At 39.9% G+C, this 26,372-nt stretch overlaps 2 protein-coding genes across 5 annotated transcripts in view; both read right to left on the bottom strand.

The window, feature by feature from the left end:
- SCYL2 (SCY1 like pseudokinase 2) overlaps positions 1-26,372 on the bottom strand; it is a 54,160-nt gene that overhangs the window by 5,737 nt on the left and 22,051 nt on the right. For 3 of the 4 annotated variants that reach the window (XM_036297134.1, XM_036297135.1, XM_036297138.1), the window contains 9 exons: positions 26,010-26,231; positions 25,451-25,567; positions 24,799-24,924; positions 23,408-23,584; positions 21,650-21,772; positions 13,015-13,128; positions 10,181-10,313; positions 7,710-7,828; positions 382-482 (listed from right to left, as the gene is read on the bottom strand). In XM_036297134.1, coding sequence (XP_036153027.1) covers positions 382-482; positions 7,710-7,828; positions 10,181-10,313; positions 13,015-13,128; positions 21,650-21,772; positions 23,408-23,584; positions 24,799-24,924; positions 25,451-25,567; positions 26,010-26,231 — 1,232 coding nt within the window. The remainder of the gene's footprint in view (positions 1-381; positions 483-7,709; positions 7,829-10,180; positions 10,314-13,014; positions 13,129-21,649; positions 21,773-23,407; positions 23,585-24,798; positions 24,925-25,450; positions 25,568-26,009; positions 26,232-26,372) is intronic. The other variant, XM_036297137.1, reaches the window with a different exon arrangement.
- LOC118649781 (actin-like protein 7B) lies at positions 18,183-21,371 on the bottom strand. Its single transcript, XM_036297139.1, has one exon. It carries the CDS (start codon positions 19,522-19,524, stop codon positions 18,271-18,273), a length of 1,254 nt encoding a protein of 417 aa, XP_036153032.1. The 5' UTR covers positions 19,525-21,371; the 3' UTR covers positions 18,183-18,270.

The following is a 26,372-nucleotide window of genomic DNA, read 5'->3' as shown; positions in this document are numbered from 1 at the left end:
AAGGGGAAATTAGAACACCAAGGTTTAATAGATTTGAAAAACATTTATAAGTGGTGCTCTTGATGACCGACACCCTGAGTTTATAGCACCAGCAGGTAATGCTGATGAGAGATGTTCTCAGAAACAGAATTTTCTCTATGTAGAGAAAATGCTAAGATTATATCATATTATTATACTTTTGTACTCAGAAATAACATTAGATTTTCAACAACAGTCTAACTTAGTTCAATTTAATATGCTGGGATTTTTTTTTTTTTTAATGTTTGACATATAATCAAGCTAAAATCCATCACTTTTTCTAGTTCGTATTTCAGAAAATTAATCATTAGATAAATTTAATCTCACACTTAACCACACAAAATTCCCATGCCACCTACTTACTTCTGCTGTTCTTGCATTATATGAAGTTGCTCCAGTTTAGTCTTATGTTCAGACTCCAATCTATTAAGCATCTCTTTAATGACGGAAATGAACGAATTGAACTGGTATAACAAGAAGTTGATATGGTTATAATGTTTCAAGTTAGCAACAAATGTTATCCAATAAAATAATTCAGCAAGTGAAACATAATATCCCCTATTTTCACCAGAATATGACCTATTCATAGTATTGATGTCACAAAAAGTATATTTAAATTCAGCATATCATAGCAAGTTTTCACAATATCTTAGTATGGTGGTGTATATAGTTGATGAGACTTTTAAGTTCCAGAAAACATGTCTCAATTAATTTTATATCCTGACTGTCTAACAGCTATTATTCATGGGTCTCATATAAATTCATCCCCAGCAGTTATTACATATTGATTTTCCTAGAATCCAAAATAGAACATCAAAATTTGTGCATATCTAGAAGCAATCTGCTTAATAATGAAGAAAAAATATTACCATATATTCAGATTGTTATAAAACTGTTTGGACAAAGTAAGCCTTGTTTTCTAAAAAGTTAGAAATACTAAGATGCCCTAGCTGATTTGGCTCAGTGGATAGAGCGTCGGCCTGCGAACTGAAGGGTCCCAGGTTTGATTTCAGTTGAGGGCACATGCCTGGGTTGTTGGCTTGATCCCCAGTAGGGATCGTGCAGGAAGCAGCCAATCAATGATTCTCTCTCATCATTGATGTTTCTCTCTCTCTCCCTCTCCCTTTCTCTCTGAAATCAATAAAAATATATTTTAAAAAAGAAATCCTAAATAAATGTACATAATCCCTTCAGGATCATCATAAACAATTTATTTAAATAACCAGAGGCCCAGTGCATGTGCACGACATTCGGGGGGGGGAACACCCTTAGCCGGGCCTACACTCTTTCGCAGTCTGGGAGCCCTTGGGGGATGTCTGACTGATGGCAGTCGGGCATCGTTAGTGCTGCCACGGAAGCAGGAGAGGCTCCAGGCACCACCGCTGCTGCTGCCAACCATCGGCCTGGCTTCTGGCTGAGTGGCACTCCCCCTGTGGGAGCACACTGACCACCAGGGGGCAGCTCCTGCATTGAGTGTCTGCCCCCTGGTGGTCAGTGTGCATCATAGCAACTGGTCGTTCCACCGTTCGGTCAATTTGCATATTACCCTTTTATTATATAGGAGGATACCATATATTATAGGAAAAATCTAGATGCTTTCTTCCCCTCTCCAAATCTCATAACTACATCTTTGTGCTGAGTGCTTATACATACTGGAACACTATTTCATTAATCCTCACAACCCTTCAAAGTTGACTTATTAACATTTCTATTTTATAAATGAGGAAACTCAGGCTCAGCAAGAGAGAAACCAAATGCCCTGGCTGGTGTAGCTCAGCTGGTTGGAGAATTGGCCCCTATACTGGCCAAAACCGGTTTGGCTCAGTGGATAGAGCGTCGGCCTGCGGACTTAGAGGTCCAGGGTTCGATTCCGGTCAAGGGCATGTACCTTGGTTGCGGGCACATCCCCAGTAGGAGGTGTGCAGGAGGCAGCTGATTGATGTTTCTCTCTCACCGATGTTTCTAACTCTTTATCCCTCTCCCTTCCTCTCTAAAAAATAAAAATAAAAATAAAATAATAATTGGCCCCTATACTAAAAAGGTTTCAGGTCCAATCTCCGGTCAGGGCACAGTCAGGAGGTAACCAATCCTGTTTCCCTCTCACATCGATGTCTCTCTCGCTTCCCCTCTCTCTAAAATCAATAAGTGCTGGGGTCCAGCCCCAGCGGGTCCAGGGGTCCCCAAAGGTGTGGACAGAGTTGGCGAAGAAGGAATGACACAGAGTCAGCGTTCAGGTGATCATCATAGCCTGGTTCTCTTGTCAGGGTCTCTAGCCAAGTTCTGTTCAGGATCTCCACTGAAGTTCTGGTTCGGATCTCCAGCCAGGTTCTGTGCCCATGTTCTCTTGCTAGGTTCTCCAGGTTCTCCAGCCAGGTTCTGTAGCCATGTTCCCTTGCTAGGTCCTCCAGCCAGGTTCTGTCCCCCGGTTCTAGTCAGGTTCTCTTGCCAATTTCTGTAGTCAGGTTCAGTCCAGGATCTTTTGCCATGTTCTCTCCAGCGAAGTTCTTCTGTCTCTAGGTTCTGTGTAGGTTCTGTCTTCTAAGTTCTGCCTTGTTACATCTGTATTTATACCAGTTGATTCAATCCTATCAATCTCTATTCCAAAGGTTAGGGCGTTTCTTATCTCCATTCCAGGGAGTAAAGATTATGTAGCTTAAGCATGATTGTTCATAGTTAAAGTGATTAATTACCCGCCTGGCACTTAGTTAAGAGGTTTTATTCCCTCCCTAACTTCAGGGGAAAATCCCTACCTGGGGAAACAACCTTTCTCAGAGACCTTGGTTAAAACACATAGTGCCAAGAAGGTGAGCAAACTTATTAAGAACAGTATGCCATATATGCCAGGTCCCTTGAAACAGCAAGCATGGACCGGCTCCCGGCAAATAAGCATGTCCTCAGGTAACTTACTCAGAGATATTAAATAACTTACATGGCATAAGTAGAGTTCATACTGTGTCTCCAAAGCTTAGCTCTTTTCTACATTGCATTGCCTCTCATCATGCTCTACCATTCCTTTATCCTTTGTCTTACCAGGAGAGTAACAAAAGGCATGTTTCCTTACTATGACTGACTCTCTGCTAATTAGTTTTTAAAACTTTTTAATGAAGTATAACATACTAACAGAAAAATATACATATAAGTGCACATCTCAAAAAATTCACAAACTGAACTTAACCAGGAGCCATATGAAGAAACAGAACATTGGCAGCCCCCCAGAGATTCCTTCTGCTCTCTTCTAGTCATTTACTGCCCAGCCTACACACACCCTGTGAGTAAACACTAGTCTGGCTTCTAGCACGTAGTTTTGGCTGTTTTTTCAATCCTCTTCTATGTCTACCTTCATTTGCTCAGCATTATGTTCTGACAGTCATCCACATTGCATGTAGTTGGTGCAAGAGTTAACATAGGCCTGCACTGCTCTCCTTGCAAGGCCTGCTTACGAGGTTGGTCTTTGGCTGGTGTCCAGGAACTTAGCAGGTTCCCCCCATTAACTGATGATAGTGGCAAACTGAGCCTAACTGCACAAAGAATATGTTTCATGCTAAACACCTGCTTTTCTTCTGGGAGTCTGAACTTGAGTACATGACAGGCAAAGGGTGTTATTGATCAGCTCCCAATAAAAATCCAGGCACTGAGTCGAATGAGCTTCTCTGGTTGGCAACATTTCACACATACCTTCACAACTCATTACCCGGGGAAATTAAGCGCATCCTTTGTGGCTCCAGCAAATGTCTCTGGAAGCTTGAGCCTGACCCCCAGCCCCTACTTTGCCTTCTCCCTTTGCTGATTTTGCTTTATAATCTTTTACCATAAGAAATCACCCATTCACTCTGGCCAGAGTGGCTCAGTGGGTGGCAGTTTGCTCCTTGCCCCTAATCAGGGCACATGCAGGAGGCAACCAGTCGATGTATCTCTCTCTCACATCGATATTTCTCTCTCTCCTTCCCTCCCTTCATTGGATCTGAAAAGCAATGGGGAAAATATCCTCACTCCTTGGGTGAGGATTTAAAAGAGAAAGAGGAAAAGGGAGGAAGAGAGAGAGAGAGAGAGAGAGAGAGAGAGAGAAAGAGAGGGAGGGAGGGGGTGGGGGGAGAGAGAGAGAGAAAGGAATCAGAGAGAGAGAAAGGAATCACCCATGAATACAATTTTATGCTGAGGCCTGAGGCCTTCCTAGGGCAGTGGTTCTCAACCTTCTGGCCCTTTAAATACAGTTCCTCATGTTGTGACCCAACCATAATATTATTTTCGTTGCTACTTCATAACTTTAATTTTGCTACTGTTATGAATCTTAATGTAAATACCTGATATGTAGGATGGTCTTAGGCGACCCCTGTGAAAGGGTCCTTCAACCGCCAAAGGGGTCGCGACCCACAGGTTGAGAACCGCTGTCCTAGGGAATCACTGAATCTGGAGCAGTCTTTGAAACCCTCCCAAACACGGTTGTGATTGTGTTTTAATTGCTGTGTGAAATTTCCTGTTTTTCCATCAAATGCTAAATATGTATTTTCCTAAGTTACTTTATCGTTTTCACATAATGCATAATATACTTAGATTATTTTACATCAGAACTGACAGAAGAGTCTTGAATTAGGAACTCTATCCATAAAATATACAGAAAAGCGAGCACTCTAAGTTAGACCACTAACTATTGTAAAATGCCATAAGGTATGAATCAAAATATTTCTGTTGATGAAAATAGGCCCCTAAAAAAATCACCCATAAACCTGAAAAAATCTAACACCACATTTCAAATGAAATTATATATCCTAAAACAAGCATTTGGGAATATTTTAAATAATAAATATAAGAACAGAAATAACCCAAAGTTGAAGACTATTTTGGATATATGAGCATCTTAATTTTTCCTCAACATTCACTTTGTCCCTTTTTTGACAATCATAACCTCAACCGTGTCATCCAAGATACAAAGAAACTTAATAAGCTGAAACGGTTGTAATTCACCTAGTTATTAATAATAGGAAAGGAGCAAGTGGAAGCCAGATATTACAAGCATGTCATTTAGGCAGCTTTACCAGGAAACTACAACTTTACCCTCCAAGGGGTCCAACAAAGGGAAGATATATACATACCCAGTAAAGCTGGGGGGACTAGCGAAGGTGCTTGCTATCAATCAGAAGAGACAGAGGTGGCTGGCCAGAATGGGGGTGGCCACTGCAAGGGCGCAAAAATTTGGGATACTTAATTCTCTGAACAAAGAAGCTTGCTCTCTTATGCTCTTGGGACTTATGTGACTCTGGGCTTGTGGAGCTCCCTTGCACTCACCCACATGGCCCACGGCCATGTAAACCCCACACACAATGGACTAATGGACCGCAACTAGCCTGATGCTGAACTGGACCCAGCTCCAACATGGAAAGGAAACTCTGGACACTGGCTTTGCCTTTAGCTTTACTGAAACCCCAGCTATATATCTTCTATGACTGGACTAAGGGGAATGGTACCTTGGAAATCTAGAGATGTAATTCCAGGCAAATAAAAACCACTCATTCTCCTGTGCAAGTCTTAGAAAATTCTTTTCTCAAGATACTGTAAGAACTACACCCCCAGCACCCAGTGGGGAAAAGGACCCCCCACTTCGCCATGTAACAAAGCCCAAAACTAAAATCTAGGAACACAAACTTTCAGAGGCTTACCCTACCACTTCAATGAAATTTGGGGTCTGATTCATGTCATATATTTTTCTAATTCCAAAATTCCATTCACTCGGCACTGTCCCCTTATGCCCAAAGCTCTCCTGATTAACTCCCAGCTTTGCTCTAATTCACTTTCAGTCCTTAATTCCGAATCTTGCCTGCCTATCCATTTCTGAACTCAGTTTAACAGTAAGTAATATTTCCCAGTCTTTTCCATTAACCATTAGTTCTGTGGTGAACAAACTATGCCATTACTCTGTATCTCAAATTTTCTCTTAATAAATATTTTTGTTTCTGGCACTGCACTAACTGCTGAAGATATATTGAAGAATAAGCTATAAAAACCCGCCTTCCAGGACAATCAGGCACATAAGTACATACTGTGATAACTACAGTGATAAAGGTATGCAGAGAGGCAATTTTATAATACTCTTTGAACACATTACCCCTTTGCTCAAACATTTATCATACTTTGAAAGTTTGAATATCTAAATCATACCTATTCTAGACTAATTTATCATATCACTACTCCCCTATTGTATTATAGGTATTGTATTATAGGTTCAAATTAAATTCTTCATTCCCAGTGGCAGATAGGATAGAATTGTTCCCTGTCATTTCATTCTGCTACTCATGCCTTCGGGCCTCCGTCTTTGAACATTGATAGGACCTGTGATCTGCCTGTAACCAACAGAGCACGGCAAAGGTAATGGAATGTCATTTCCTTGATTACTTTATAAGACTGTAATTTCCATCTTCCTAGCAGATTCCCTCTCTTTCTGGCTTTGATAAAACAAGTTTCCATGTTGCAGAGATCCATGACGCAAGGAATTGACAGTTGCATCCATCTAACAGAGAGCTAGCGACTGAGGCCCTCAGTCCAACAGCCCAAAAGGAACTGAATCCTATCAACAGCCATGTAATGAGCTTAGAGGCAGATCCTTACACCAGCCGAGCCTTCAGGTGAGACCTAGCCTTTGATGGCAGAAGTAAGAGAATCTGAGCAGAGAACCCAGGCTCTGGTTTGGCCGACCCACAGAAACTCTGAGATAAGTGCCTGTTGTTTTAAACCATCAAGTTTATGGTGACTTGCTATGGAGCAATAATGAATACATACCCCAGACACATTATATTAATATTTCTTCGTTCATGTCTACTTCCCAGCCCCAAACGTAAAGTGGCCCCAAATCCTATACATCTTTCAACATTCTGCTCATTTACTATCTCCCAACGAAGCTTCCAATAATCCAGCCTTCCACCTCACATACCCCTTACTTCAAACTCACAAGCTTTCACTTAACTCTGTGACACAGTTTTCCTTGTTTTACTAATACAAATATGTACGGCCCGGTGCACGAAATTCGTGCACAGGGGTGGGGAGGTATGTCCCTCAGCCCAGCCTGCACCATCTCTAATCTGGGACTCCTCAAGGGATGTCTGACTGCCCAGTGGGATCAGGCCTAAATGGGCAGTCGGACATCCCTTTCACAATCCAGGACTGCTGGCTCCCAACTGCTCACCTGCCTGCCTGCCTGATTGCCCCTAACCACTCCTCTGCCAGCCTGATCGACACCTAACTGCTCCCCTGCTGGCCCAATTGCCCCTAACTGCCCTCCTGCCAGTCTGATCACTCATAACTGCCCTCCACTGACAGCCTGGTTGCCCCCAACTGCCCTCCCTTGCAGGCCTGGTTGCCCCCAACTGCCCTCCCCTGCAGGCCTGGGTCCCCCCAGCTGCCCTCCCGTGCAGACCAGGATCCCCCCCAGCTGCCCTCCCTTACAGGGCTGGGTCTCCCCCAACAGCCCTCCCCTGCAGGGCTGGGTTTACTCCAACTGCCCTCCCCTGCAGGCCTGATGGCCCACAACTGCCCTCACCTGCCAGCAATCTTGTGGCAGCTATCTTGTGTCCACATGGGGGTGGCCATCTTGTGTGTTGGAGTGATGGTCAATTTGCATATTACTCTTTTATTAGGTAGGCTATTCAATGCCAAAAAACAGTAAGCTGAATAAAGTGAATGAAGCACAAAACTCCTCCTACCTGGTTGAGATTAAGATTATTTTCGATACTCAGAGGAATCAGATGAGGCAATACTTTTCCAGCCAGCTGCTCTTTGGTGATTCCCAACTTCTTATGAGTAAAAGTACATTTGTAAATGCCTGATAGAAAAGAATAAGAAAATTTTATAATTCAATACCACTAATTAATAGAAATCAGGAAAACAGCTTATCTACATGAAATCTCTTGACAATAAGTTTAGCTACAAATGTTTCCTTATCAGTGCTTAGGATGAGGATGCTCTTACATATGGCATATAGAATGATTTCAGCTTTGTCATCGGTTTAGATTTAAACACCAGGACATATTTATCCTGTAGTCTTTGGTTTAAGAGCACATGTAATAATAGCATAACATTAAAAGTCTATCTGAACTAAGTACAGTTCTTACAGTGCAGCAGGAATATTACAGAATGCCCTCTACCCTGAAAACATTTAGGTATATATTTCAGACCTCTCACTCAAGTAGAGACATCTACTTCAAAGTGTATAGGTAGAGCTCCTACACATTTATTCACATCTTTAACCAATGACACTCAACATGTTTGAACCTTAATAATTTAATTCATCTCCACACAATCCTCCTCCATTGTCTCACCAATTTACTGGACCTTCAAGACTACTGGTTACAACTACTCACTAACCCTGCATTTGGTCAACAGAGCACATTTACTCCTCGTTCTCTAAATGTTTTTGTGTTGTAAGCATTTCGCATATAATCCAAAACTAGTAGCACACCATCTCGTATTATTCTGTTAATGTACACTTTACTTATATACTGGAAGAATAACTTTATTGTGAACGTACTGAATGCTTGTTTGTTAGGCACTATGTTAATTACTTTCTCTTCAGTTTTCTCCCTGAATTCTCACAGGACTCCACTTATAATGATGTTATTTTCATCCTCATTTGATAGATGAAGAAACAGATAGGGACTAGGGCTCTTTCCACTATTACAAACACCTTCTCAAGAAGACTAATTTCTTTGAGTTCACAAGTTTCATGCCATATCCCAAAAGTGCTAAGTTTCCAGAGGTCCACAATAAATTACTTGCTGACCATTCCTGCAAATATTTACTGAGGGCTTTCTATAGACCAGACACTATTACAGGTGTTAAAAATACATGGCTGAGTAATATAGTTTTTCTTCAAAATTAACGACAAACTTCAATTTAGTAACAAGTGAACTTTTAATTGTTTTTGTGATTTCATAATTATGTCTGCTTCTCTTAGTAGAGTAGACCTCCGGCATTTCCAGATTGTACTCTCATAACTTTAACTGTTCACAAACAATTTCAGAGTTCTTGACATAGTAATCTGTAATTATGCTGATAGAATAAAACATGCCATAAGGCTAATATGCTTTATCAGCACATCACTTAGCAGAGAAACAGTGCTTAAGATTTAAACATATCTAAATTAAAAACCAACCCTGGCTGGTGTTGCTCAGTGATTAGAGTGTCATCTGAAGCACTGAAGGTTCACAGGTTGGATTCCCAGTCAAAAACATATACCTGGCCCTGACCAGTTTGGCTCAGTGGATAGAGCGTCGGCCTGCGGACTCAAGGGTCCCAGGTTCGATTCCGGTCAAGGGCATGTACCTTGGTTGCAGGCACATCCCCAGTGGGGACTGTGCAGGAGGCAGCCGAATGGTGTTTCTCTCTCATCGATGTTTCTAACTCTCTATCCCTCTCCCTTCCTCTCTGTAAAAAATCAATAAAATATATTTTAAAAACAACAACCAAAAAAAAAACATGTACCTGGGTTCCAGGTTCAATCCCCAGCCCCGGTTGGGGTGTGTGTGAGGCAACCCATTGATGTGTTGTCTCCCCATAGATGTTCTTCTCTCTCTCTCCCTCCTCCCTTCCTTCTACACTCTCTAAATATCAATGGAAAAAATATCCTCGGGTGAGAATTTAAAACAAACAAAAAACCAAACCAGTTCCATCACTTATCAGTTGTGTATTCTTTAAGAACTTACTTCACTTCTGAGCCTCAGTTTACTACTGTAAAACAGAAATAATAGTATCTATATCTCACTGGATTTGATAAAGTACAAAATATGATAATGCAGAGAAAATAGTTAGCATAGTGCCTCTTACAAATTGGGTACCAAATAAACATTAAGACTAGTAAGACTAGTATCAGTATTTCAAGTAGCTTTGTTTGCCTCTCTTTTTTAGTACCATTTTACAGGGCAAACTATATGTTATTATGGTATTTGTGAAGCTAGAATTCCCAAATGTCTTATTCCTTTGTAAATGTAAAGGTTCTACTGCTTTTGCTAAAATTAACACAAAGAAAAGTTATATCATGGCATTTATCCCATCATTCTCCAATTACTGAATGCTATATATGTGAAAGTAGAGTACAATGGTCCTATAGAGTGAAAAATGTATTTGCATGACTGTAAAATGATAAAGTAGTATCAAATGACAGTAAGTTTTCAGCTACCTAAAATCCCCATGAGGACTGCAGGTTCCTTGGATGGAATTTGTTGTAAGAAGGGCAGGATATCATCAAGTACAAACCACTTATCCAAGTATTCCAAAATCTTTCCTAAGCATACTAATGAATTTACACGAACCTATTAAAAGAGGTAAATTGAATTAGTCATTTAAAGTCTTTGTGATATAGAACAAAATATTTAAGTATTTAATCTTCATATAGGTATGTTAAAAATAACTCAAGAATAAAACTAGGTTTAAAAGTTCTCATCCTTTATTAATAAAAGAAATTCACATATTTACTAACTCCCCTGACTTGTTTCAGAAAAAATTTATGATGGCTTTACCAGGATACTAGTTAGCTAACGGTATGGATTGACTTCAGTTTTGTATCATTTTAAATAAAGTGAATTAGGACTTAAGAAGCTTTACTACTAGTATATGTGTTTACTGTACTAAGACCATTTCTTTGGGGCATCTGAGTCATAAAAAGGACTACATTCTCCCACCAAGTAATCAATTTTACTGGGCTTCCAGTATTTTTCTGTAACTCAGGTTCAATTCATTCTTTAACTAAATATTTTAATATGCAAAGAGAATCTATATTTGTCCTACATAAAATTTTCTGTTTCTAAGTATATTCTTAATAGTTATTAAAATCTGACATTCAGGAACTCTTTTATAAAAATTCTATCATTCACTTGATTATTTTGGTAAATATTTCACACTCTATTTTTTTAGCTGGAATTTGTAAAGACAGAATACTCTGAGCCAGGATCTTATCAATAAAACTCCATTTATTAAAAATAAAAAAGAAGTAAACTAAGAACAGCAGAAAACAGTTTAGTTTAAAAAGTACTATTTCTGCAAGAAAGATGAAAATATTTTTCTGAAAAATAATGTGTAATTGTTTTCTGAAACCCAAACACAAGGGATTTTATAAATTCAAAATTATATCTAAAGGCTAAACTTGCTCTTAGTTTAATAACAGGAATTGCTGCATTCTTAATATATGTACATATGTGTATAGATATACACAAAGACATATGAACTAAAAAAAGTTTCCTTTTATTTTCTTTCATGATATATAAAATATTAGTCAGGTGAGTCATGAAGAAATAGAGCTCTTGGAGTATTTTATCTATCTCTGCATAGAATTTATTTCTTCTTTACTTTCAGGAAACTGTATTAAAATATAATTTTAACTCATGATTCACATTTTAGGAATTTCCTAGCATATTAAACCTTAGAGATCTACGTCTATGAATGCAATTCAAGCATTCACATTTGCCACTGTGAAGGTAAGAACACTGAATGTGATAATATAAAATGCAAATCCATTTCAGTTACTGTTCTAAATCCATTCATTATAATTCCTTATAAACAGCATGCCTTTAAGGGTTCAGCTGGCATGTTTAAAGGGGATATAAACATCCCCGGGCATTACAGATTATTTAAGTACCCATGCTTCCCACCTCACTGCATACGTAGTTAGAACTCAACTAGAAAATCTATTTTAACAAAGTGTATGCTGCCATAAAATACTATGTGATTTTTAAAAGGGCATTTTGAAAACTGAGTTTTAAGCATATATTACTACTATGTAGTCTGAAAATTTAATCTTAAAATTAGAAAATTTCAGAGAAATGGACTACATTTCAAATTCTTTTAATGTTGATGAAGACAAACACTCAGAGAGGTACAGTGACTTGCCTAAGGGTACAAGAATTAGTAGCAGAGTCAGAATAAGAACTCATGTTTTTTTACTTCATTTCATACAAGTTCATTTCAGTAAACAATTATATTTTTTTCCTACTTTAGTGTTGTTTTTCATCTCAGAGTCTTTCTACCAAACAGAAAAACAAAATAAATAAAACAAAAATACATGAACCAAAATGGATTAGATGGCTGTAAGGTAAAAGTATTTACCATTTAAACTTATTTTGCCTATAAATCTATTAAGCTATAAATATTTACTTTTATTTAAATTCACATTTCACCCCCCCCAAAATTGATGAGCTCTCCAAAGAACTATCTTTCCTAAATGCAAATTTAATGCTATGGCCATTATTAAACATCAAAATAAGAACTGACCAGGTGAAGGAAGAACATTTCTCTCTTTTTTCTAAAGCTGGTATTTGCGGCGAAAAGAGAATTTAATGTTACTTCTATAAAGAAATATCAATGAGATAATTCTTATGATTCAGAGTTAGAGAAAAGGTTGGGCACATTTATTGCCTCCAATATGAGATCACGAGAACTTTGTTATTTATCCTACCACCCTGACTACCAAATAACTTGGTATTAAAATTCTGTATTCAAGGAGACAACCACCCTTATTCTAGTCTAGACTTTTTAGCACAACTATTTTCCCCATTGATACTCTTATTAATTTATATTTTATTGTATCCTTTACTCTTTTTTGAAAGTAAGCCAAAAGTGAGGCATAAAAATATTTAGAATAGATGACTAAAAATAAAGGCAGTTTATAAAAGTCATTCAAAAAATGTTTAGGCTTATACACCAAGTTAAACTCTCATGACTACTTTAAAACTACCATCAAAATAGTGGATTAAAGCAGAAAAAGATTAAGAAAAAAAAAGTACTCAAATTTCATATTAAAGCACTCAAAATTAGAAGATAATGAATAAGATCAGGGACGTACTACTGTAAAATTATACATCAGGGGAAATTATAGCTACTGCTCACTTTTATAGTACTTTAGCAATTACCTATAGCCAAGACAAAATACATGAACACTATAAAAGGGTTATTATACAATACTAAAATCATTTAAACAAATAAGAAAAGAAAATCAAAAATTAATACGCAATTACTTACAGCAAGGGAAGATGTTTGTAGACATGCATTTTTAATTCTTGGTATCAAAGCATTTTTCATGGATGGGTAGTCTATAAGATTTGCAAAGGTTGGAATGATGTTTAGACAGAGTTCCTATTAAGAAAATTAATTGGATCAGTCTTAAGGACTCATCTTTTTTCTCACATATTAGAAAATATTTTGCATTTGCATGGCTAATTTGTCACATAGTTTGAAATAAACTTTTATGTACATTACATCATTTTGTCCTTTCAGTAACTATTTGAAAGAATAGTTATTTTCAGTTTTCAATTTTGCAGATGAGAAAACAGGCTCAGAAGACCTTACTCAAAATTATACTAGGTCCTAAAACTAGCATCTGATACCACAATTCCCTGGTCTCATTCCTAATTTCTTTCCCTGATAACAGAATTCTTCATTTATTTTTTAAAAAAGAAAACTTCGGAATACCTAAGTTTTGCTATCTTTCACAAAGACAAGAAATTAAAAACAAAGTCATGTAAAACTATTCCTCTTAAATAAAGAATTCATTAGCTGCTACATATATCCATATGATGGAATGAAATATAAACATTTTCTAAAATATATTTTAAAAGATTGTTTAATAATATTGGGGAGAAAATGCAATAAGACACTATTATATAGTCCCAATTTTTAAAATGTGTATGTACACGTGTCTGTCTACAGGCTTAGGATAAAAGCGTGGAAGAATACCTAGAAATGTTAACTGTAGGCATCTCTGAGAGACTTTAATTTTCTTTATATTTTTAAGTACTTTCAAATTCTAAAATGTTAGCAAGTATAACTCATAGAAACAAGTAAGAGTTATTTAAAACATTCTTGTTAACTAATGCCATGCCACAGTGTAAATAATTGGAACTGGGAACTCTGAGGATAATGGGAAAAAGGAAGATGACTGAGGATAACTGGACTAAGTGAGATAAGGAAAAGAACAAAAATGGCTGAGAACTAACTGGCTGAAGAAGATCTCAGATACCTTAGAAGGGCCAGAATGATCCTTGTAGCAAAGCATAGCAGAGGGATTACTAAAGAAAATGGAAGTATAAATGTATATCAGAGGAGTTTTTGACAATACTTGTTAAACAAACACATTCATTTGTAGTTAGCAGATAGAAACAAGTTAACTACTAAGAATCTGTTATCAAAATACTGGGAAGCACTTTATGTACTTTAACTTATTCCCAGATTTTCAAAAGGCAAATAGAGTTATATGTTTATATCCACTCAGAACTATAATAATTACATGGGTGGCATCACTGAGGATAAGAAATACAAGTTACATTTAAGGACCCATTTTCTACAGGTGGGAGACAATTAACAAGGGTGAGTAGTCGGTGAGAAACTGTGCCCATTATCAAAGGGTACCTTCTTAAGGAAGATCAGTCTTTAACTGATAAAGGGAGGGGAGAAAAAAGAGAACTATGATGTTAATCTAGCAGTAGGTTACAAAGAGGCCAATCTTGAATTATAATCACTTAGCAAAAGGAGAGGAGAGCTCTCTCCATAGGAGGAGACAGGATGAAGAACCCAAGAACAGGATTAGCACATTCTCAGGAACTTCTGCCTTGTATTTATACTTTTTCTGTAATTGGTGGTGGGGAGAGGAGAATGAACATAGCTTCTATGTTTAATGTTAAGGTAAATAATGTAAGAAAACTGGTACAGATAAAGATTTCTATTAATGCCTCTAAGGACCCTAACTTTTGTTAACCATCTCCTACTTTTCCAAATGTATTTCTAATCTCTCTCTAGTCTGTTAAATACATCAAACTTCTACTTTAAAAATATCACTCCAAGAATGAATTTCAGAAGTTCCTTTCCAGCTGTGTACCTTCATAAAGCTTGAGGAAAAGATTTTTGTTTCTTGCTGTTGCTCTAGGAACCTCCCAAAGCTTAGACAGGCTTTAACTTTATCAGACTCTTCCCAAGCAAGGTTTGATGCAAGTTAATTGGACTGGTGACTAAACACTTATCCTATATAATAAAAGCCTAATATACAAATCGACCAAAAGCAGAATGACCGGTTGTTATGATGCACAATAACCACCAGGAAGCAGACGCTCAACACAGGAGCTGCCCTCAGCCCGCAGGCCCCAGGCCAGCCAAGGCAGGTACCAGAGGGGGGCCCCTGATCGCCCCATTGGTTGCCCTACAGAGGGAGGTGACTGGTGGCAGCGGCAGGGCCAGTGAGTGGGCGGCACCAGGCCGGCCAAGGCGGGTGCCACGGGCCCCCCCACAATCGCCCTGCCAGTCGCCCTACAGAGGGAGGCGACCAGCGGCAGCAGTGGGGACCAGAGCCAGTGAGTGGGCAGCACCAGGCCAGCCAAGGTGGGTGCCAGCGGGGGCCCCCCAATTGCCCACCAGTAGCCTCACAGAAGGAGGCAACCAGTGGCAGGGGGCAGGGCTAGTAAGTGGACGGGGGCAGGGCCAGAAAGTGGGGAGCCCCCCCAAGTCGCCCTGCCAGTAGGCCCAAAGATCAGCCCTTATCACCGGCCAGGCCTAAGGACCCTACCCATGCACGAATTTCGTGCACCGGGCCATTAGTATTGAATAATATCATACATGTTTGTTGAACTATTTCAATAAAATACCAGCTGATACCTATTGGCAAAACTAACCCCTTATTAAGAAAAAATGGCCTTTTTAGGTCACTTAACCTTTCCTCTCCTTCCTAATCTCACTGAATATAAAACCAGGTTGGCTACACAAGGCCTGTGGAATGTTTTCAAGAAGCTTTAAGTGACAACTCCTTTGGAAAGGGCTAAAAAGTAGAAGTACACCTTCTCCAATCATCCCATGTCATTTGGACAAAGGCAACATATCCTTGCCTTTTATAAAGCATGCCCTTATAAAAAATTTTTTTTAAACTTCACAACTTTAAACAAAAGAACTTAGCAGAAAAGGATTGAAATGAGTCAAAAAGTGACCTTTACATGTGGTATTAGGTTCACATTAAGAAAAAAAACAACTATGGTCAATAACTTTTAAAAATTAAAATTCTATGTTTTTCTTTATTATAATCTATACAGAATTTTTATAGTAGCCAAGAAATGAAAAACTTTTGGAACCATTTTTATAGGGGAATGTTCTTAACATCCTATATAATAAAAGCCCAATATGCTAAGTGTCCGGTTGTCTGGTCATCTGTTCAACCAATCAAAGCGTAATATGCTAATGATATACTAAGGCCGCTCAACCGCTTGCTACAATGTGTACTGACCACCAGGGGGCAGACAGTCAACCAGTCGCTATGAAGTGCACTGACCACCAGGGGGCAGACGCTCTGACTGGTAGGGGTTAGCTTGCTGCTGGGGTCCAGCCGATCGGGACTGAGCAAGACAGGCCGGACACGCCCTGGAGCCCTCCCATGGTCCATCCCTGGCTGGCCAACCTCCCGTGTCCCTCCAGGTCCCGATTGTGCACCAGTGGGATCCCTTGGCCTGGCCTGTGCCCTCTCGCAATCCAGGACTCCTCGGAGAATGTCAGAGAGCCGGTTTCGGCCTGATCCCGCTCAATGCAGGAGCTTCCTCCTGGTGGTCAGTGCGCTCCCACAGGGGAGGCGCCACTCAGCCAAAAGCCAGGCTCATTGCTGGCGAGCACAGTGGCAGTGTCAGGAGTCTCTTCCACCTCCATGGCAGCGCTAAGGCTGTCCAACTGACGACGTAGGCCCACTCCTCTGAGGGCTCTTGGACTGTGAGAGGGAGCAGGCCGAACTGAGGGACACCCCTGCCTCCGAGTGCACGAATTTCGCAGGAGCCCTAGTTAAGTATATATTTTTCGAAGTAAAAAAAACTATACTTTTAATAGTAATCCAAAATTTCTTTCCAGGTAGCCAGCCATAGGATCAAAATTTTAATAGCAAAACTAAGTTTGGCAAAGCACATGATATTTTAACATCACTTTTGTGACACAAAAGCATGACTATAAGTAAATTAGAAATGATTACCCTAAATTACTGTTTGCTTTTCTACCTGCCTGCTACACAAATTAGCTTCAATGCAGAAGGAACATTTCTGAATAGAAAATTAAGTTACCAAGCATGAAATAAAATTGTGAGTATGGGAAGAACTACTTGATGTTTTCATAAGAAAAGGGCACATACATATTTGACATTTTCATTTACTTGTAAATAATCTAAACTATAATCAAACCTTCCAGAATAGTACATTTCTCATAAATAAAAGCAATGACTCATTTTACTTCACTAATACAGGTATTTGTAAATTGATTCTTTAAATTAGTTAAAAGATCCCTTCCATCATGTGAGAACTCAGCAAGAGGTCAGCAGTTTGCAACCCAGAAGAGGGCCTTCACTAAAACCTGGCCCTGCTGGCACTCTAATCTTAGACTTTGTCTGCAGAACTGTAAGAAATAAAAGTTCTATTGTTTATAAGCCACCTGGTCTGTGATATTTTGTTATAGCAGCCCAAACTAAAACAACCACTTTGCCCTTCTGGAAATAATCATGACCTGGGACAGAAGACCTGGACTCATCCACTGACATGGCCCCCTCCCTCCTGGTCTTCAGTTTCCCCACCTCTACAGGAGGTAGAGAACCACATGATTTCCAAGAGACCTTCTGGTTCCTCCGACATCCTCTGGATTCAGTGGCTCTACTTTGTGACTGCAAAAAAAGTTGCAATTTTGGCTGAAGTGGAAAGGCCCCTCACACTCAGGAGAGGCACACCTGTGGGCTGCACCTCTGAAGGTGGCAGGCAGTGAGGGGAGTTTAGTGAGGGAGCAGGGCAATCAAGCAATGATGAAGCTATGGGCAGACACACATCTGGCAGAAACAGGAGAAGGAAGTCAGACACCTGGTTTTGAGTGTCCCCCCACCACTTAGCTACATGACCCACGCTAGTCCTCAATCTGAGCTTTCATTTCCCTCTTGGTCCATGGATGAGCTATCAATGTGTCTGCTGAATTGGGTTTTGAACCCTGAGGAGCTAATGGAACAGGAAAACAAACTCTGGGCTCTGAGATGTCACCTCCAGGAGGGGAGGGGCCAGTAAGGAGCCCTCCCACCCACCTCCCACCCCTGCTGCTCCAGATGCAACAGAGCAAAAGGTGCTGATACCTCTAAATCCAACTCCCCAGAACCTTCTGCTATCAGGCTAAAGCAAGAAATCCGGACTAGACAAGAGCCATTGTGTTAAAATTTTTATGTGAAATTCTGTAAATGTAGAGTGTGGCCTGAGTTCGCCTGCCCACGAGGCCTGGCCTGTCAGCTCACGCTCAGCACTTGGTATGGATAGCTGTACTGCCCTTCTCCTCAAACTCTTCCTTGCTGACCCAGAGCTGCTGGAAGGCCTGCAGGGAGGCCAGGATGGAGCCACCGGTCCACACGGAGGTCTTCCTCTCGGAAGCTGCAGCCACTGCAGGGCTGTCCCGAGGGCACAAGAGACTCAGCTCCCTCTGGAAGCGCTCAGGGAAGCCCTCTAGCATGGTGCAGCCACCACACAGCAGCACATTTGCGGCCATCTCCTCTTTGAAGCCCGCCTCCTGGCAGTGGCTCAGGCAAGTGGCTGTGAGTGCAGGGAGGCCGGGCTGGCTGCTTCCCACCAGGGTGGGCTTGAAGAGCATCTCGGCACACTGGAAGCGCTCATGGCCAATGGTGATGACCTTGCCATCTGGGAGCTCGTAGTCCACACGCAGCTCCTCCAGGTCCAGGCCAAGCTCCTCCTCAGGCTGGAAAGCCGAGTAGCAGCACATCTTCTTGATGTGGTCGAGGATGTGCAGGTGGTCGTCCTTGGTGAAACTGTGGCCGGCCTTGATGAGCAGCTGCAGCAGGTAGTTAGTGAGGTCGCTCCCCGCATAGTCAACACGGCCAGTCAGGCCTGGCAGCACATTGCCTTCTGAGATGGGGACCACATGTGAGACACTGTGCCCGCTCTCCACCACCAGCCCTGTGGTCTTGCCGTAGGAATAGATGGACAGCAGTGACTGGGACGTCACGTGCATGGCAGGGATGCCAAAGGTCTCAAACAGGAGCTCCGCATACTTCTCCCTGTTGCTGCTGGGGCTAAGTGGGGGGTCGGAGACCAGCACTGCATGCTCCTCGGGGAGGATCTTCATCGCTTTGTGGAAGATGTACTCCCAGATGTTCTGGACACAGTCCCAGTCCACCACAATGCCATGTTTTAGAGGATTAACCAGCTTCAGGGGTGCCTCAATGTTGAGCAGCTCGTGGCCCACATAGATCTCCTTGTGGGCATCACCCACATCAGCTGCCTCGCAGGGCTTGCCCACCGTGGAGGAGATGAAGTAGGTGGGCCTTGGCTCTCCTGCATAGCCACACTTACAGTACTGCGAGCCCAGGTCGACAATAAGCGCCTTAATCTTGTGCACATTCTTGGGCTTCATCTTCAGCTGATTGGCTGAACTTGTGTCCCGAATGCCAGTATCAGGAGCTGACAACGTTCCTGCCTCTCCAGTGTCACCATGAGCCTTGCCCGTGGGTATGGAGCTCAGGCTGTCCCTTGTCGCCATCTGCCTTCGTCCTCACCTTGCTCACATCCACATCCTAGAGCTCCGTGGAGAGAAATGAGGGTCCCCCTCCAGCAGTGCCAGGGCAACTACTCAGGATTGTGATGTCACTGGGTGCTGGTCCATTCCAGCAGCAGGGGTTGGCTTGGCCTTCGCACCTGTGATCTGTCACCCTCACTCCCATCCCCTAACTTGACTGCTCACAACAAAGCGGGTGACCAGCAGTTTTAGAAACCCAAGCACACTGGGGTCTCAGAGGTTTGTATTCCTACCTCCTTACATCCCACTCCTGACCCCCTGCTCACTAACTGGACACCTTTTCCTTCTCTGCTTCTTGGCTGCCAGAGTGATACATATTTGACCCCTTATAGTAAGCCAGGCACTGTACCAGGCACCTCACATGTTACTTCACAGAATACTGAGAGGTAGGCAGAGCTGAGGAAATTGAGGTTCAGAATTCCAATGACTTGCCCATGAGCACACAGCTCTTGGAGTGTTTGTAGTTTAACTCAAGTTCATCTAACTCCAATGCACCAGGTCTTCCTACAGAGTGTGACGAGAGTGCTTTCATTCCTTTAACATTTACTGGGGTTTGTGGTGGATCCAGCCCAGTACAGCCTGCCAGTGATAGAAAGGAACCCAGTCATAACCAGAGCCCAGCCTAGGAGAGAAGAAGATGGAATGGATGCAGGGATTTTGCAGGTAAAAGTCCATTGGGGGAACAGAGATTCACAAAGAAGGGAGCACTCATTGGAGGGTGGGAGTCAGAAGGTTCCCTAGAGTAGTGATTCCTAATTCGAGTTCTCAAAGATATGTGGGTATCTGTCAGGTAGTTGAAGAAGAAAAGGCATCCCCAGCAGACAGCACAGCCTGAGCAAAGGCTCAGGGGGGGCATGGTGGGGAACTACCTATAGTTAAGGTGTTTGTAAAAATGGATGAAGCTAGAGGGTCACAGAGCCACCCAGGGAGGGCTCACATGCTAGGAATAGGGGCTTGGATTGACTTGAGGACAGCTGGAAAACCATAAATACTTTAAGCTGAGAAGTGCTCAGATCTGACTTCTAGAACAATTTTAGAAAGATCTGTATTTAGCTGTAATATAAAGTGGCAAAACTCTAAGACCTGAAAGGAGAATTGAAGAAATTCTTGTAAGACTCGAAGGCATCCTAATCCTAAACTAGGGCTGTGATAGTGTGGAAGAGAGCAGGGGCAGGTTCCAGAAAAGTTAGATGGTAGAATCTATTCTAACTGGTTGGTTGGCTCCGTGTCATCTCTAGCCTCAAGCATTGCATTTACATTAGATGACTGGATTAGATGTGGAGTGAAGGAGAAAGAGGAACCTCTCACTTCTGCCCAAAGAAAGAAAGATGGTCTGTCATACAAAATGGACAAATTCACTAGGTTCCCATAAGGCCCTCCATACCAAAATGCCCCCAAACCCACCAAAAACCAAATCTATTAGGACTTCGGTGACAAAGAAATAAGATTTAAAAAAAAAAAAAGGGAAACAACTGGGGCTGAGAAGTTTTTGGTGCAGAAGTAACTGAGGGATTAAGAGACATGGGTAGGAAAGAAAAGGGGGGTTATTGCTATGAAGCATGTAAGCATGTTAATGAAGAACTCATGGGACTGTTTGTTGGCTGAACTGTTTCTGGAACATGGCACTATGAAACTGGCTTATGCAGATAACAACTTTATAAGGATCACAGTTATGAGCATCACCAAGGTCCAGTGGAGATATCACAAGTCACAGAAATGAAGGATTGTACACTTGATCTGGAAGAAACAGTTGTGAGTCATAAACTTGTCCTCACACTGGACAGATGTAACTCTCTGAAGAAGCTACTAATTGGTCTTTGGTCTACTTTTGAGTTGTGCAGGGCAAGCCAATTCTTCCATGTGACAACCCTTATGCTATTCAAAGGCAGTGTTCAAAGAAAAATAAAATAAATTAGTTAAGAGTGGGTACATTTTAGTAACAGTGTATGATGCAATTCAATGGATTAATATAAACTACTGAGTTATTTATATGAAAGATTTGACTCAAACCCAAAGTGTACTTTACTTTTTTCTTTTGCTTTAAGAATCAAAATCATCACTAAAGGGGGGAAGAAATCAAATATTATACCTGTATCTGAATGGAAGGAGCTTCTAGTGCTCTGTAAACCATTGGTAGGACACTGTTCTTTATTTCATCAGGAGGAGTTTTGGTTAATAGCAAATCCATTTTTTGTAAGAAAATTAACAAAATCTGTGTAGAAAAAGGGAATGCATTAAATTCCAGAATTTTTACATGATTTTATATATCCCAAAATTAAAAGAATATTCTAAAGAATAAAATTCTAAAGAATAAGTTATATATTTTCACACTCACCATGTTGCTAGCCTGAGGGCATGGAAGACAAAAACATACAAATCAAGTCTCTTACATTTCTGGAAGCACAATATTTAACATCTGCTCTCAGTTTAGGCATTTAAATAAAGACTAATTTCCTAACTCTCACAAATCTTCAGTAATATGTCTCTTACCCACAAGTATCAACTATCTGGAAAGCAACTGGGTAAAGAAGTAAAAGCCTGAGGGCAACAAAATCACATGGCCCCCAACAGTAAGTTCTGTCACTTGGTTTCTATGAAGCTCAAGAGAATAAAAGGTACAGGAATAAAAAAGACTGTCAGGAAAAATTCTAGAAAGAAATGTTTCAGTTCATTTTTTGACCTAGCTGCCACCACGTACCTAAATAATAAGGAACAAACTGCCTCTTCTATTCATGAAGAATACTTAGTCTTGCCAAGGCTCGGTTAAAATTTTTTCAAAAGGAATTTTTAGCTAGACTACTAAGGAGAAAAAGAGTACCAAAGAATGGAGGCAAATAAGAATTCAAATGGTATCTTTGGGATACTATATTGACTAATGCATAGCTTAGTGGACATGTGGCTCTGCTACTTTCCCTCCTGATATCTTAACAGTGTTTGCAGGAGTCTGCCTCAAAGCCCCCAGTTCCCTCATCTGCCCTTTCCTTAGCCACAGGAACTCCTGCCTTACCACAAGGACCTCCTTCTGTTCCCCTCCTTTCAAGGGAAGGATTGCAAACAGCCTGCCACAAAACCATTAAATCAGGTAGCTGATGGTTTATTAATAAGCGATTGCCATGTAGTGGCAAAAGCAAGTAATAATTTACTATGTGCCAGAAAATTTCATTTACTCTCAACAGCCTCTTTCATTTTGGAAACGAGCAAAATGGAAACTTTAAAAGATTAAGGACTTGTTCAAGTAAGGAGGTAATGGACAGATTCCAACCCAGGTATATGACCCTACTGCTCTGAAATCCAAGACCATCTTGAATCTGGCAAATAAATACTGTAATAGAGTTTACATCAGACACTATGCTTTTCATTTACAATACACACATATATTATTTTTGGGTGCTATAAGCATTTTCCCTTTTCTGATGAAACTCTTCATTAACAAAAAAATAAAAGAGAAAATACTGGCATAAACCTGTGTAAATGAAAGACCCTGGTTAACAGAACAAACAAAAAAACAAATAAAAACACTTAGAAGTGTAAGATATACTTCTTTTTCCAAACCTGTAACTTTTAATAAGACCAATGGGAACAGTATAACACATGCACAATCTCAATACAATTAATTTTCTGAGATGTTAACTTATAGAGAACTGCAGACATTTACTTGGAGAGTTCAATTATAATTTTAGGAATGGGTCACTTCAAACATGCAAAATAGCTGACCAATGGAAAAGAAGTCTCTTATATTTACCTGTTTTTTAAAAGTCACATATCCATTCTGTTTTCAATGGTAGTCACTGTTGACCAATATTACTGAATAACAGCTGATAAATAGGAAAATTATCTAAATACATACCTGTATTGGCTCCTGCTGTTTAAAGACAGGGCCAAGGTCAGGTAGAATTAATTTGACATATTCTTCTTTGGTGCATTCTTCAGCAATCATTAGAACATTGGGCAAAACAAAAGGTACCATGTCAGGGTTTACAAATTCTGAAGTCAAGCAAGGCAAAATTCTCTGCACAATGACACGCTGAAAGGAAAAAAATGTTTCATAAAACTAAATTTTATTTCACGTCTTTAGTGCTAACATTGAAATTATAGTTTAAAATCTCCAATCCCTTTGGGTAAGGTGACCATATAATTTATGGTTGAAATTAGGACACTTTTAAAAGTAAAATAGGGTGCTATTGACAATTATGGCAGGATAAAGACATAACTTGGTAACGTGACAGATAACAAGGGATACATAATCACTCTTCCTTTAGGAAAACTTCCCTCAATTAGGCTTCACGAATATGTTTTTCCTCTTAATTCCTTCACTGCTTATGATTCATACCACACAATTTAAACACTGTCCTATACTGTTAATTATTGCTTCACGCATATTAATCCTATTTACACTTACTATAAAGGCCTTGAGAGCAAGAATAAATTTTTTGTTTCCTCTTTATTCTCCATAGCATCTAACAAGAAAAGGGCTAGCAGTACATACCAATTAATTCTGACAGATTAAACATGGGACATTATTTTGGAACCCGAAATTATTATTTTTCCAGTGGTTTCTTTAGCATTCATAGTGTTTATACTATACTAGAGGCTCGGTGCAGATTCACCGGTGGAGTCCCTCGGCCTGGCCTGCGGGGATTGGGCCAAAACGGGCTCTCCGACATCCCCCGAGAGGTCCCAGATTGCGAGAGGGTGCAGGCCAGGCAGAGGGACCCCACTGGTGCATGATCAAGGCCATGGAGGGACTGCGGGAGGGCTCCAGGGCATGTCCGGCCTGTCTCGCCTAGTCCCGATCGGTCAGACCCCAGCAGCAAGCTAACCTACTGGTCGGAGCATCTGTCCCCTGGTGGTCAGTGAGCGTCATAGCGACTGGTCGAAGCATATTAGGCTTTTATTATATAGGATTACATTCATTGTTTAATAAGCCAGAGAGGGAGAGTTGAGGAACTGGAGAGGCCTAGCATCAATACAAATGTATCCCCTTAAGTGTTGGTAATACAATGAGTTCCACAATAACAGATTATGGGTTTCTTTTCTGACATTTATCTTTCTAATTTTTTTATGCTATTTCATTTTCGAACAATGCAAAAGAAGGTCCACTAAACTTCTGGCTTCAGTTTGAAGTCTTTTACAGTCACAAAGTTACATTTATTTCTTTGGAAGAGTTATTATAGCAAGTTAAAGTAAACTTTAAATTCTAAAATCCTGGCTATAATAAGAATCTGACCAACAACAAACCTTGGGCAATTTTGGTAGAACCTTTGGCAGTCCTTTGAAAAACTGTGATTTCTGAAGGTTATCTCTTTGGAATAAGGTATCAAAATACTGCAGTGTTACTGCACCAACATCATCAAAGAAAGGAATCTAAAAACAGGAAATGAAATTATTTTGATAAATATTAAGGTACTTCTCGTATCTGCAACTGCCACAATTTGATGAAAAATATTCAGAATATTTAACAAAATGTTAAGAGATTATTTCATAAAAATTCTAATTTAGAAAATCAGAATAAGGAAGTATCAAATTATTTTTCTTTCCAAGTTCAAATTTTCAGAAGCAGTACCTTTGAGTTGGCTGGAATAACTTTTTTTTTTTTTACATAACTAGTAAAATACTGAGTGAACAAGAGTTGGAGTGTCCAAAACTTTTGCAAGTATAACTATGTTACAACTGTTGTTTCTTTGAAATCTTAATTTTCTATCAGAGCAGGTATATGCATAAATTATTTAAATGTTTAAGAGTAAAAGAAGCTGAATATTTAATACATTCAAGAATACAGATATTATCTGGGGACTATATATGATTAAATCTTGTTTTAGAAGCAGTTTATCTACTTTCACAGATTTTCTGTTCCTCCACCTAAGGCAGAACTTCATGTGTCCTCACTTACCTTCGTCATTTGATCTGCATCTGGTCTTACAGTCGGAGTTACATTTAACAGTAGTTTTACATGTTCACGGACTTCCTCAGGTATATTTGTAAGTGAACTAGATCCTAAACGACTCAACTATTCAAAAGAGTGATAATATTAAATATGAATATAAAATATTCAGAGATATGCATTTATGTTGTCAAGTCCATTTAAGAAACTTAAAATTTACTTAAAAATATTTTTTTAGATTCAAACAAATTGCTAATTCTATTACTGCAAGATAATTAAAACACTTATCTTTATTAGCTGATTATTTCTATTCCTAAAACAAAATGCCCAGTTTTTTAGACCATATTTTAAAATTCAGTCTAGTAAATACATGTCACGATTACAGTTGTAGTAACAGACTTTAACTAATCCTCACTGATTAGATAATTACTTTTGCTAAGCTGATTTTATGCAAACAAACTATATATAAGACATTCATCTCAGAATTTTCTGAATACATTTTTAGGAAAAAAAATCAAAGCAGCATTTAATACATTTTTAATGCAAGCAAATATTTAAAGATAAATACCTGATCCAACTGCCTACTGAAACTCTTATAAATATCTTGCTTGTTAATTTCAAATACAGGTTTCCCTTTGTTAAATACAGCATAAATGACAGTTCCTAAAGAGTACATATCACTGGCTGTTTCACAGCTCACAGAAAGTATGTATTCAGGAGCCAAATATTCAGGATTTGGAAGACACAATGATGGTAAATTTGGGTCCCATTCTTTACATGAAAACTTGGGCTATAAGAAGACAGAAAAGAGATTTTATAGCTTACATATTTCAAATTAAAACAAACCTCTATCAAGTAACAATGATCTAGTTTTAAATTCAGTTAGCCATGTAAGTAAAAATTGTCATCCCCACCTTAAATCATACAATTC

Source organism: Myotis myotis, unplaced genomic scaffold, assembly GCF_014108235.1.
Source record: "Myotis myotis isolate mMyoMyo1 unplaced genomic scaffold, mMyoMyo1.p scaffold_m19_p_3, whole genome shotgun sequence".
Lineage (NCBI taxonomy): Eukaryota > Metazoa > Chordata > Mammalia > Chiroptera > Vespertilionidae > Myotis > Myotis myotis.
This window is presented reverse-complemented; position numbering and strand designations above follow the sequence as displayed.